Here is a 13,347-nt window from a genome sequence, read left to right as displayed (position 1 = left end):
TTTTTTAATCTGGACTTTTTAATAAATAATGCTACTCTATGATACCCTGTTTCTTTTGTTTGGTATCATGATGTGGTGGGAGCAACTGAGTGTCCCTTAAATCCTTGGAACAAGTGGATATTGGAGGCAGTGTTACTGGTTTCCGTATACTTCCTGCTGTGTTTACTGTATTGTAATTGGCGCAATATTACATTCTGTCTGGTGAGTTTGCACTACATGTGGGGAAGATGGAGCAATGCACCGATTTTTTATGTTTGCCACCATCACGGGTGTGCCCTCCTTAGTCACTTCTATTAACATTTTGATGCTATACTACAATATGAGATTTTTCTTTTGATCTTTCACTGTATGGTGGTGAGAGAAGCAAACACTTATCATTAAGAGCGGGCTCCTTCTGAAGACCCACCCAGGCACCTTCAGTGTAATTCATTAAGGCTGGGTTCACACCGCAGCATGGAGCGGCTCACAGCGGGGGTCTGGTGTGCCCCCATTCACCGTTTCAGGTCTGATTTCAGCCCAAATTTTTGGGCAAAGTATTGGACTGTTTTAATTGGCTCGGTTTAAGAGCCAATTAACACTGCTCGCATGCTAAACGCTCGCTCGATCTATGGGCAGCTGTCAGTTTCAGTCTGCAGTGTGGTGTGGACAGGGGTGGTGTAATGCTTGTTTTACAGTTCCATTTTTTTTTTGTCCACTTTATCTGAAGTGCACAAAGTGACACTTCATTCATTTCACCGCACAGCGATAAGGTGCATTGCCCTGCAGTGCGATGACATGTGGTGCCTTCCTGTGCTCTGTGATAAAATGCAGTATTTCTGCATTTTACTGCAGCTCAGTTCACAGCACCTTCTGGCTATGTTGCAGTGTGACCAGGGCACATAGAAAACAATTATTTTTTATATGCTATAGCGGTGACTGGCATCGTTGCAGTGTGGGAAAACGTCAGTCTCTGTGTAAATGAGCCCTTAAGCTGAACTCTAAGCAAATTTAAAAAAAACAAATCAATGCAGCTCTTTAATCATTAATATATAATTAAATGTATTAAATTGCCAATAAATAATAAATTAATTGGCCAATTAATTAAATAAATGGCCAATCCGTTCATGTGCTGACCAGAAACATGCTGAATGGAGGAAAAAGCAGAGTAACAGAGAGATGAGCTGATAACTGTGCTGCTTCTCCTTTTGCTGTCTAGTCTCAGGCTGAGACGGGTCCAGAACAACCTGGGCTCAGAGAGAGTGGGTTAAACAATGCTGGCCATCAGACTAAAAACATCCCATGCCACAAAAAAAGTGATGTGGGAGGAACCTCTGGCTCGAAGATGAATATTGTAGCAAAAAAAAGATTTTTGCGATTTTTTAGAGGGTATTCATGTTATCTTATAATTGGTAGAGTTCTCCTCCCTCTGGGCAGCCAAACAGAGGAAAGATAAGTATAAACTGAAGAAGGGGCTGCCATTAAAGTGAACCTGTTACCTAGCCCTTCATGGGCAAAAACACAAGGCACCTGTAAATTTCTTTCAGTCTATCGGCTGGTTACTTCCAACGTAACAGTGGATATGCTCTCTACATCAGCAACAGTAGTTACAGTATGTTAGCCTTTGTGTATGCCAGTTACGTGCCTAAAGCTGTACATGCATTAAAAATAAATCAATTCTTTTTTATGTTGCCCATACACATGGCAATGTTATAAGCGCTACGTAAACTGCTGGCGCTATATAAATCCTGTATAATAATAATAATAATAATAATAATAAAAATAATAATGTTATTCAACTGACTTTCAATACGAGAACTGCATGGATCAAGGACACCTACCAACTTGGAAATCATCAACACTGTTAGTGGCTAGATCTCTTGATCTACTTGGTTAATTTTGAATTTAGTAAAAAAAAACAAATTGAAAGTGGTTGAAAATACTTGTGATTTACTGTGCCTATGGTTGGTATATGCCTTGCTCAAGTAAAAAGTGCCAATGGGCTTTTTTTCACTTAAAATAGGTTCTGCATTCCTAGTCATGTCTATGGGAATGGAAAACTGACTTAAAGCATTAGTTCACCTTTAAAAAAAATCTGTGAAGGTGACCTAATGTGGGAACCCCTCCCCGGTCCCCGCTGTACTTACCTCCTGTCATCCTGAGCTGTCAGGGCTCCCGCAAGCTGCTCCACCAGCAGTGGCGGCCCGTGCATTGTGGGCGCACGTGCGCCGCCCCCCCCTATCCCTGCTGCCGCAGAGAGTGCGCCCTGATCCCACCCAATTGTGTGACCATAGCGAATGAATATTCGCAATTTTCACACCGCATTGCTTCCCCACCAATCTGGAGGCAGGTCAGTGAGACCTGTTTCCAGATTGGTCAAAGCACCAGGCATCCATATTGGATAGGAAGCTGAAAAGAGGAAAGGAGACGCCAGAGAAGAGGACACCAAGGTAAGTGCCGGTCTTCCTGCATGGGGTGTCCCGCGATCCATCCGCAGGGGGGGTGAGAGGGCCGGGGTGTCCCGCGATCCATCCGTGCAGGGTGTGGGGGGGGGAGCGGGGTGTCCCACGATCCATCTGCATGGGGGGGTGGTGGGAGTGGGGTGTCCTGTGATCCACCCGCATAGGGGGGTGAGCGGGGTGGCAGCATATGATGGGCAGACTGGCAGCATATGATGGGCACACCGGCAGCATTTGATGGGCACACTGGCAGCATTTGATGGGCAGACTGGCAGCATAAGATGGGCAGACTGGCAGCATTTGATGGGCACACTGGCAGCGTATGATGGGCACATTGACAGCGTATGATGGGCACATTGGCAGCGTATGATGGGCACACCGGCAGCGTATGATGGGCACACTGGCAGCGTTTGATGGCACAGTGACAGCATTTGGGCACAGGGGCAGTGTTTGATGGCACACTGGCAGAGTTTGATGGACACAGTGGCTGCAACTGAGGGCACAGTGGCAGCCATTGATGGGCACAGTGGCAGCGTTTGATGGCACAGTGGCAGTATTTGATGGCAAAGTGGCAGCGTTTAATGGGCACAGTGGCAGCGTTTGAGGGCACAGTGGCAGCATTTGATGGCACAGTGGCTGCAATTGAAAATAGTTTTTGTGGTCTAAGCTGGCTACTATTTAAAGTAGCACAAGGGCACTTCTCTTCAGTCCCAGCGATGAACACATCAGCGAGGAAATGAAAGAAATGTGAGAATATATGGGGGGGGGGGGGGGCATTCAAGTGCCCACACTTAAAGTGATTGTAAGCAATCACCTTGTAATACAATATATTCAGTTTAAAATAGAAATGAAAGGTAAAACATTTGTGTATAGATGTAAAAAAAACAAAAAAACATTAGAAATACCCTTTCCCCCTTTTTAATATAAGTGATCACTTTCCCTCTGTTCTCAGCTGCATAAGAGCTGAGGGAGGAGAAGCAACAGTATACTGAACCTCCCAGTGAATGGCTGTGCAAGGGGAATTGGGGTGTCAGGACAAGTCTGCTGATCATTGGAGGAGAGCACACTGAGTTCCCAGCGTAGCTAAGGAACTGACCACGATGTAATCTCCTGCTTAGTGTGGTCAGATTTTAATAGGAAAGCAGAGGGACTGGCAGGAACAACCAGGGATTTCATACAAAGGAAGCAAATATAAAGACAACAGGATACTTTTTCATACAAGTGAATATTTAACATAAGACTTTAAAAGGACACAAATGGAATAACCTGCAGAAGCAAGCTATATAGTCCCAGACTTTACAGCATTTGCCAGGTTTTACATGAATGTAACAGCATGAAATAATCCATGTCTACCTTCAATCTCCTTGCTCATGTGTACCTCCCAAATAATTGAATGCTGTCAGTGGTGCATCTGCCGTGAGGCAAACAAGGTGTTTGCCTTGGGTGGCATTTTTCAGGGAGGAGTCACCGTCTCCCAGGTGACTGCGCTATAGCTGAATGACGGCTTTAGTGCGGGTGTAGAGTTATGGGAGGGCGCCAATTGACACCGTCCCAGAAGCACGTCATTCGGACACAGCTGATCACAGATTGGGGTAAAGAGCCAATCACATCAGTTCTTTACCACGTGATCAGCTGTGTCCAATCACAGCTCATCACGATGTAAATACACTTGCTGGTTATCGGTATACTTTTCCTCACGCTGTCACGTGGGGAGAGGAGAGAGGTAGAAACTGGCCAGTTTAAAAGTATACTGTTTATCAGTGCAGCCTCAACAGTGCCCATCAGTGCTGCCCACCAGTGCTGCCAATCAGTGCCCATGATTGCTGCCAATCAGTGCCTCCTCATCAGTGCCACCTATCAGTGCTGCCTATTAGTGCCTATCGGTGCCGCCTATTAGTTCTGCCTATCAGTGCCCATCAGTGGCATTTATCAGTGCCACATATCAGTGCAGCTTCATCAGTGCCGCCTCATCCTCTGCCCCGCTGACCCCATCTTCTGCTCCACTGACCACATATGTGGCACTTCGACAAATCATGTCTCAGGGTCTGATGAGGAAGCCACAGCTGTTGATTTGCTGCAGCTCCTTCATCAGACCCAGAGACAATAACAGTATTCCGTGTGGGAAGTTGGCTGTGAAGCCGCACACACTAGACATGCTGGTGCCGGGGACCCGAACACCAGCGAAGAACCAGCCTAGGTGAGGACAACTCTGGATTCCTGAACAGGTAAGTGTCCTGTTATTAAAAGTCAGCAGCTACAGTATTTGTAGCTGCTTACTTTTATTTTTTTGGGGGGAGCTAATGATCATCTTTAAGTTTACCCAATGCTTACATTAAACTTGTGCTGTATAGGCTAATGCTTTAAAAAAATCTATAACTAGTCCTTGATTGATAGAAATTAATAAAATTTTTGTTCATGTGCTCATTGTGTCCAGAAATGTTCTGACTACAGGTGCAAAGACTCATGGGACATGTAGACTTGAAATTTGTAAAATGTGACATAAGCGTGCCCCTGTCCACCTGGAAGTTCAGTTAAGTGGTGTAAGGAAAGCCAGAGGAGGAGCTGTAAACACACCTAAAAAGTGTTCATGAAGGCATAGTTTATATTGTGTTAAATTACCGTATTTATCGGCGTATAACACGCACATTCATTTTAAGAGGGAAGTTTCAGGAAAAAAACTTAAATTCTAAATAAGGAACTTTGAAGCAAAATAAGGGTCAGTGCCCATCTTCAGCCTCAGAATTGCCATCAATGCAGCCTGATCAATGCCCATCTGCAGCCTCAGAATTGCCATCAATGCAGCCTGATCAATGCCCATCTGCAGCCTCACCATTGCCATCAATGCAGTAGCCTCACCATTGCCATCAATGCAGCAGCCTCAACGTTGCCATCAATGCAGTAGCCTCACCATTGCCATCAATGCAGCAGTCTCACCATTGCCTTCAATGCAGCAGCCTCACCATTGCCATCAGTGCAGCCTGATCAATGCCCACCTGCAGCCTAAAGAGGACAGGGAGGGGGGCGAGACGAGCGCCGACAGATTACATACAGTAAGACTCTCCTATGATTAACAGAACAGTGGTCCAATGGCGGCCCAGGAGATGGGACTTCCTATTACAGAGGCCTCCAAGAAAACAGGAGATTGTCACTGTATGTAATCTGATGGCGCTCGTCCCACCCCCCTCCCTGTTCCCTCCGAGGCAGCTAAAATTTAAGTATTGGCATATAACACGCACACGCTATTTGCACCCGATTTCCAGAGTGAAAAAGTGCGTGTTATACGCCAATACATACAGTAATCAGTCCTGAATTGCTCCTGTTAAAAAAGATGAGGATAAGTTACCAGTGCTTATGCCATGTCATTAGTAGGGATGGGTGAACGGTTCAGCCCGAGCATAAGTTTGGGCCGAACTTTGGTTGTGCGGACGTTCGGAGAACAGCAAACATTATGCGGTGTTCGTGGAAAATTTGAAAGCAGCGGAACCCCGTTAAAGTCTATAAGAACACTAACATAAAAAAACAAAAGTGCTAATTTTAAAGGCTTATATGCAAGTTATTGCCATAAAAAATGTTTGGGGACCCGGGTCCTGCCCCAGGGGACATGTATCAATGCAAAAAAAAGTTTTAAAAACTGAAGTTTTTTTGGGAGCAGTGATTTTAATAATGCTTAAAGTGAAAGGATAAAAAATTAAATATTCCTTTAAATATCGTGGCTGGGGGGGTGTCTATAGTATGCCTGTAAAGTGGCACATTTTTCCCATGTTTAGAACAGTACCACAGCAAAATGACATTTCTAAAGGAAAAAAAGTCATTTAAAACTGATCGCGGCTGTAATGAATTGTTGGATCTTGGCAATATAGATAAAACTCATTGAAAAAAACCCAAATTTAAAAAAAAAAAATTACGTGGGGGTCCCCCCAAAATCCATACCAGGCCCTTCAGGTCTGGTATGGATATTAAGGGGAATCCTGCACTAGATTTAAAAAGAAAAAAATGACATAGGGGTCCCCCCAAAATCCATAGCAGACCCTTATCCAAGCATGCAACCTGGCAGGCCGCAGGAAAAGAGGGGGAATGAGAGAGCGCCCCCCCTCCTGAACCGTACCAGGCCACATGCCCTCAACAAGGGGAGGGTGCTTTGGAGTAGCCCCCCAAAGCACCTTGTCCCATGTTGATGGGGACAAGGGCCTCATACCTACAACCCTTGGCCGGTGGTTGTGGGGGTCTGTGGGCAGGGGGCTTATCGGAATCTTGAAGCCCCCTTTAACAAGGGGACCCCCAGATCCTGGCCTCCCCCACTATGTGAATTGGTAATGGGTACATTGTACCCCTACAATTTCACAAAAAAAGTGTCAAAAATAGTAAAAAAGACAGGAGACACTTTGGGACAAAACCTTTATTAAAAAATAAAAATGTCCTGCGATGTAGATCCATCTCACACCGCCCGACGAGCTGAAAAAAGAAAAAAAAAAAGCCACAATAGCTCCGCCTCCATGGGAGGCTCCCGCAGAGTGACGCTTCTTCTCAATGACAGCTGTTATACAGCTGAGGGTGGTGCCACACGGTGATGTAAGCAGGCAACTCCGCCTTCCTCTGACATCAGGTAGTGTTCTAAACACAGGAAAACTGCGCCACTTTACAAGCATACTATAGACACCCCCCAGGCACAATATTTAAAGGAATATTTCATTTGTATTGTTTCACTTTAAGCATTATTAAATTCACTGCTCCCGAAAAAACTGCAGTTTTTAAAACTTTTTTTTGCATTGATACATGTCCCGGGTCTCCAAACACTATTTATGACAATAACCTGCATATAAGCCTTTAAAATGAGCACTTTTGATTTTTTATGTTCGTGTACCATAGACTTTAACAGTGTTTGTCCAAATGTTTTGCCTGTTCGCAAGTTCTGGTGCGAACCGAACCGGGGGGTGTTCAGCTCATCCTTAGTCATTAGTAATAGTGATGTGAAATGAACATCTTATCCAAATGAAGAAAAAAATGCACCGTATACTATACAGACTGGCAACTAAGTTAGTGTAAACAATAATGGAATGAACTTCGGCACCTGCATACAAGCAATCCTGCTTGTATACAGGCAGACTTCACATAACCACAGGTAATGTCAGGGGCTTTACTTTTCTCAATTAGATCCATTTTATCCATTTATTTAGATATGCACCATGTTTGGGTCAGCCCAACTCCTGCTCCATCCCATAAAACATTTCCAACTTCTTGGAAGTAGAATTGGGTTTCAGGAGAGAGCTGCTCATGGGGTAAATGTCCCCAAGCCACTGTTCTTTTTGCAATTAAGGAGGGCTTCTTTCAGTAGCTGACAAACGTAATGTACTTTTGCTGTGCGCAGATCCTATATAGTGGATTGTCATTGATCATTTATTTTTCCAAGTAATCATTTTTCTGATTCTTTTGCAGTTTACTAGGAAGGAAAACTATCACTGCCATGTTAAACCTGCAGGATTATAAAGCAGCACTTCCCATCATGTACTTTGACATGTTTTCTAGTATTTTTACAGTATTATTGTGAATGTGGAGCTGGTGCTGCTAAAACATGTACCATTCAGTTCTAATAGTCTACAGGCCACAAGCAGACATGCCTCTATTGGAAAGATGCATGCATTATTTTCTATTCTATATTCTTCTATATTCCCACACTGCTTCCAGCTGCCATTCTTTTAGATTCTTAATCCCTGTCCTTTCCTCCTCCAGTGTGCCTATTTTAAGTCTAGTATTAAAATAATGTACTATTTCAGTAACAAAAGTGTTTAAAGGACACTAAACTCAAACAATTCATACACTACATGCAACCTCTAACTTATTACAATGCTATGTTTGCATCATTTTTTTGTGCACTAATTCTTCATGGTCTGAGAGACTGGTAGCATGCCCTAAACATTTGGGATGTGTTCCTTTCTCCCATTTTAAAACATTGGAAATTGTGTCCTCCAAGTATCAGGCAGCTGCTCCAAGTTGTTTTTGATTTAGTTTGTTAATAAAATAGATTATATTAAAGGTTCAATCCACCTACAAATTAAATTGTAGTTACAAATGGAGTCTTATGTGCCCAATCAGCTCCTTGCTTCTTCTATGTCTTGGGCATTCCAGAAGTGAGATCTGCCAGCCATAATTCTGGACTCTGTTCCTGTCTTGGTAGTTCAACAAGTGAAGGCCCTTTATAAGTCCCACAGCAAGAAATTTAAAGAGGATCCTCATTCTATTTAAAAAAAAAAAAATAACTTAACAGCCCATGTAGTCTAGCACAGTCTACATTGCAGTCGATTCCTTGTTGGTCTTCCACTTTCTGGAGCTTCCACCTTGGATTTAGGAGCAGGCTGTGACTTCCTGATGCCTCACAGCCAGCTTCCTGATGCACATGTGTGAGGCAAAGACAGCACTCTGGGGCTGGTTCTGAAGCCTTCTGGCATGTATGAGGTGTCCCAGGAGGCTGCGGATGGCAAAAGGGGCAGCCCAAGCAATTCTTGCCTAGAGAAGAATTGATGAAGTGGGGGCTAGTACCTGTCAAAAAGGTACCCCCAAAAAAGAACACCACAAATAACACCACAAATGTGTTAAAGGCAGGTGGGGGAGGGGAATGAATGGTACTTTTACTTTTGAGTGAAGATCTGCTTTAAGCGAAGATACTTCACCAACAGAGTCCATAAGAGTTATGAGAATTTGTTAAGTGGTTCAACGCTACAGTGTCTATTAATTTAATTTAAAATAATCTAGTCTACCTTTACATAAAGGAACGTGTCTAGTTGGTAGTTTTTTTTATTATTTCCTAATAAACATAGGAATCATCTTTCACATTATAGTGTCCATTAATTCCTTCTAACTAGCTAGCCTTCAATTGAGTAATGTTAGCAGGAACAAAATAAGCAAAAAAAAAAAAATGAATAAAGTCAAAGACACACTAGAAAAATATACAGATGACAGTAGTCATTTCATGACATGAGAATGCTTTTCTGTGCTTACAGTAACGTATAAATACTACAACCACGATACTACAACCATAATACAATTACTGGTACTGAAATTGCTTTATAATAGCTGCTGAGAAGATGAAAATGGAAACAATTCAATTTTCTTCTTCAAACACATTTAAAAACACAATTCAAGTGAGTAAAAATAGCTATCATATCTATCTATCGTATCTATCTATTGTATCTATCTATCGTATCTATCTATCGTATCTATCTATCGTATCTATCTATCGTATCTATCTATCTATCTATCTATCTATCTATCTATCTATCTATCTATCTATCTATCTATCTATCTATCTATCTATCTATCTATCTATCTATCTATCGTATCTATCTATCTATCGTATCTATCGTATCTATCTATCTATCTATCTATCTATCTATCTATCGTATCTATCTATCTATCTATCTATCTATCTATCTATCTATCTATCTATCTATCTATCTATCTATCGTATCTATCTATCTATCTATCTATCTATCTATCTATCTATCTATCTATCTATCTATCTATCTATCTATCTATCTATCTATCTATCTATCTATCTATCTATCTATCTATCTATCTATCTATCTATCTATCTATCATATCTATCATATATATCTGAGTTTAAGCCATTTACGACTATTTTGAAATTGGCAGAAAAAAAAAATCTGGTATAATTTTTTATTCCAAACACTATATAAAATGCAGACAAGACATAAAAGCGCAGAAATGTTATTCATAATAAACTAGACTTGATTCACTAGAATTGACTCCATGCACACCTTCAGATTACCAGCTGAAGAGGTGATGTCATAAAAAGAGGTGTGTCTAGGGTGGAGTTAATCCTACAAAAACAGTATGGCAGTACTCTGGAAAATGACTATCCAGTTTTTTCTAATCCCACAAAAACAGACGACAGTAAATCTAACAAGAAAGAACGCTCAAACTATTCCCCTTCTAACAGAAAACAGGTGGCCATACCCATTCACACTCTGTTCACCTTGAAAATTTTGTATATTAAATTAATCCTCAATCATTTACCATCTCAGGTTTTCCCAGTATCCAAATTGTGCCTAAAATAGCAAGTGGCGTAGTGCTGTGTGACTACTATTCTGTCATGCCTGTCATTTCATCCCTTTCATTCCGAAAACCCGACAGAAGTGACAGTTTGGAGCAGATTGTCAGCATAAGCACACCCTGATTATCTGAATTGTCCGATTTACCATGGCTGTCAAACGCAGAACCACAAACATGGCTTGTACTTTTATGTTGGTTTTTCCTCTGTACCTCCTGATTGGAACAGAGCACCTGTTTGCTTAAAATCACAGAATTTCTAATGACTTGTAGATAGCACCTAGAGAACACAATAAACAAATATTTAACATAGTCAATAGCTTGCATGGTGTTCATCTTATTATAAGGGTACCAGTCCCCTCTAGATGATGTGTAGGTTATTTGGATACACCTCCAAGTGCCCAGCCCTAACATCCACTCAATATGTAGCTACTTACAACCCTACCATAACACCACAATACAAAAAGTTATAAAGACAAAATATCTGGATAAGCAATATAGCTGTACCAAATGTAGGATTTTTACAGATGTGATGTCAAATTTGACACATCTATCAATTATCAATAACATGAGAAGGTGTGTCTGATTATCTTCTTCTGCTTTTAAAATCTGGACAATCCATGTTTTCCTTTTTAGAACACACCCAGCAGAAAGCATAAACAGCAAGCATCCCCTTTAACAGCAACTTATTCTCTATCGGTAAAGAAAATGAACGCCTTGATCACAATGATCAACACACAAAAACCCAAAGGAAACAATGGAGACACATTACCTTTTTTCCTTTCTTTTTCCTGTGTGCAGGCTTAGAGGGTTTCTCCTTAGGTTCCTCACTCATTTTACTGATGTGATGTAGCGAAAGGGACCGCTGATCCTATATATTCCAACATCCAAAGCCAACGTGTGGATTCAAAACACAGAAACCAAAATTTCCTGCTCCCGATGTGTCACAGACAAGTACTGCTTGCAAGCTGACAGCTTTAGAGTCTTAATTCCAGCTGCACAGACAGAGATTGCCCATGCTCACCGCCTGTGCTTAAAGGGAAGAAAAAAAACTGGGAGTTTCCCTGACACAAAAGACTATTATTACTTTAAATAAATGAGGGTTAACCCAATCTGGCTTTAAGCGCACTGTATTCCTGGAGTAGATGGGAATAAGACTTTCTAACCAAGCTCTTACTACACTGCTTCCAGCCTTTAAATGGTATTGACGAGCACAACAGGAATGAGCTGCAGACTGCTGACAAGTCTCGGAAGCTTTGCTTGCGTGAAGATCTGCCCTCTTTCTTGTGGAAGGGAAAAGTGAATGTATAATATTGCATGGATTGTCGTGAGAGGCTTGATCCTGACCCATGTGTTAAATGCATTAGGGCATGACAGAAAGGACCTACTCACGTTACCCTGGCTTTGAAGCCACTCCCAGGCTGGGTTTAACACTAGGGCATGCTAGAGAATTAGGTTGCATCAAACAGACTAGTTACTTACTGAATCCACTGCAGGTAGAATCTCAGTAATGCAACAGTTGCTATCATAATCCATATAGTTGAAACCATTCCTTGGCTAGGTTTTACGCAAGCAACAGTTTGCAGGATTTAAACTATAAAATGGGACAAAAGAACATATAACATGGAAAAGGAGCCACTGAGAGCTGCACATGCACCATTTTTGCGGATTAATCTGATGTTCTGAGCACCTCGATAGCTAAATGTGTGTATTGGAGCTATTCTACCCACCAAATGATTTGTATTTTTTTCTATTCAGTCCTCAGATGCACATAGACTCCCCACACTGCACAGCCAATGGAACAACTTACAATGAGGAATACAGCTCCAAGCCTGCTGACTGCACAATGAAAGAGCAGCATCAGACTAATGATGTTATCCCTCTGCACACTCCTCCATTCTGCATGCTTCTTGTGAACACAGCCACATACAGCACACTTGAGTGGCTCCCAGTCCTGCCCCTCCCTCTCCCCGCCCATGCAAGTGCTGCTCTACACTAAAAAGCAAGAGAATGATACCAAGTCAAATTTAGGTAGTTACACATGACATTAAAAATGTTGTATTTATATGCATTTATAAAATTCATTAAAGTGGCTATAAAGGAAGAAGGTTTGTTTTATCTTAATGCATTCTATGCATTAAAATTAAAAAAAGCCTTCTGTGTGCAGCAGCCCCTAATACTTACCTGAGCCCATCTAGATCCAGCGATGTTGCAGGTGTCAAGGCTCTCATTGTCTGAGACAGCAGCACAGCACCATTGGCTCCCGCTGCTGTCAATAAAAGTCAGTCAGCCAGTGAGGAGAGAAAGGGGGTGGGGCCAGGCAGTGGCTCCCTGTCTGAATGGACATAGGGAGCTGTAGTTTAGCTCTGGTGCCCCCAAAGCAAACTGCTTGTTGCAGGGGCACTAAACATGAGGGAGGGGCCAGGACGAGGAAGAGGGACTCGAGAAGTGAAGGATCCAGGCTGCTCTATGTAAAACCACAGAGCAGGTAAGTTTAACTTAAAAAAAAAAAAAAAAAATGAGACTTTAGTATCACTTTAATTAATTTTTTTCTGTTTTGGTTTTCCCACTTGGACTCTTCTTGCCTTTTCATTTTCCTTAATTTTGCCCTTAGCCAGATTTTACTTTTATACTAATTGTTATTGCTACTTTGTAGTTTTGTTACATAAACATTGTAACAGTATTAACGTAACCCTGTATCCTTTTCTCAATTATAAAGTTAAACAAACATATTAAAAAAAAATACGTCACAATCTAAATAGGTAACAAACAAATAGTGTATACAAACAAATCATTAGACTAGGCTTTAAACATGATTTATGACTCGAGGATGGGATCATGATGTACA

At 41.8% G+C, this 13,347-nt stretch overlaps 1 protein-coding gene across 2 annotated transcripts in view; it reads right to left on the bottom strand.

Annotated features, from left to right (window-relative positions):
• ANK3 (ankyrin 3) overlaps nucleotides 1-13,347 on the bottom strand; it is a 902,861-nt gene that overhangs the window by 632,430 nt on the left and 257,084 nt on the right. Inside the window, exon 1 of one of the 2 annotated variants that reach the window (XM_073596279.1) lies at nucleotides 11,272-11,871. The exons of the other annotated variant lie outside the window; for it this stretch is intronic. Within the exon in view, the coding sequence (XP_073452380.1) occupies nucleotides 11,272-11,334 (63 nt within the window). The 5' untranslated portion in view covers nucleotides 11,335-11,871. Of the gene's footprint in view, nucleotides 1-11,271; nucleotides 11,872-13,347 lie in introns of those variants that run through there. 2 annotated transcript variants of the gene reach the window in all.

This window comes from Aquarana catesbeiana, linkage group LG08 (assembly GCF_042186555.1).
Source record: "Aquarana catesbeiana isolate 2022-GZ linkage group LG08, ASM4218655v1, whole genome shotgun sequence".
NCBI lineage: Eukaryota > Metazoa > Chordata > Amphibia > Anura > Ranidae > Aquarana > Aquarana catesbeiana.
The sequence above is the reverse complement of the archived record's forward strand: the minus strand, read 5'-3'. Positions and strand labels throughout refer to the sequence as shown.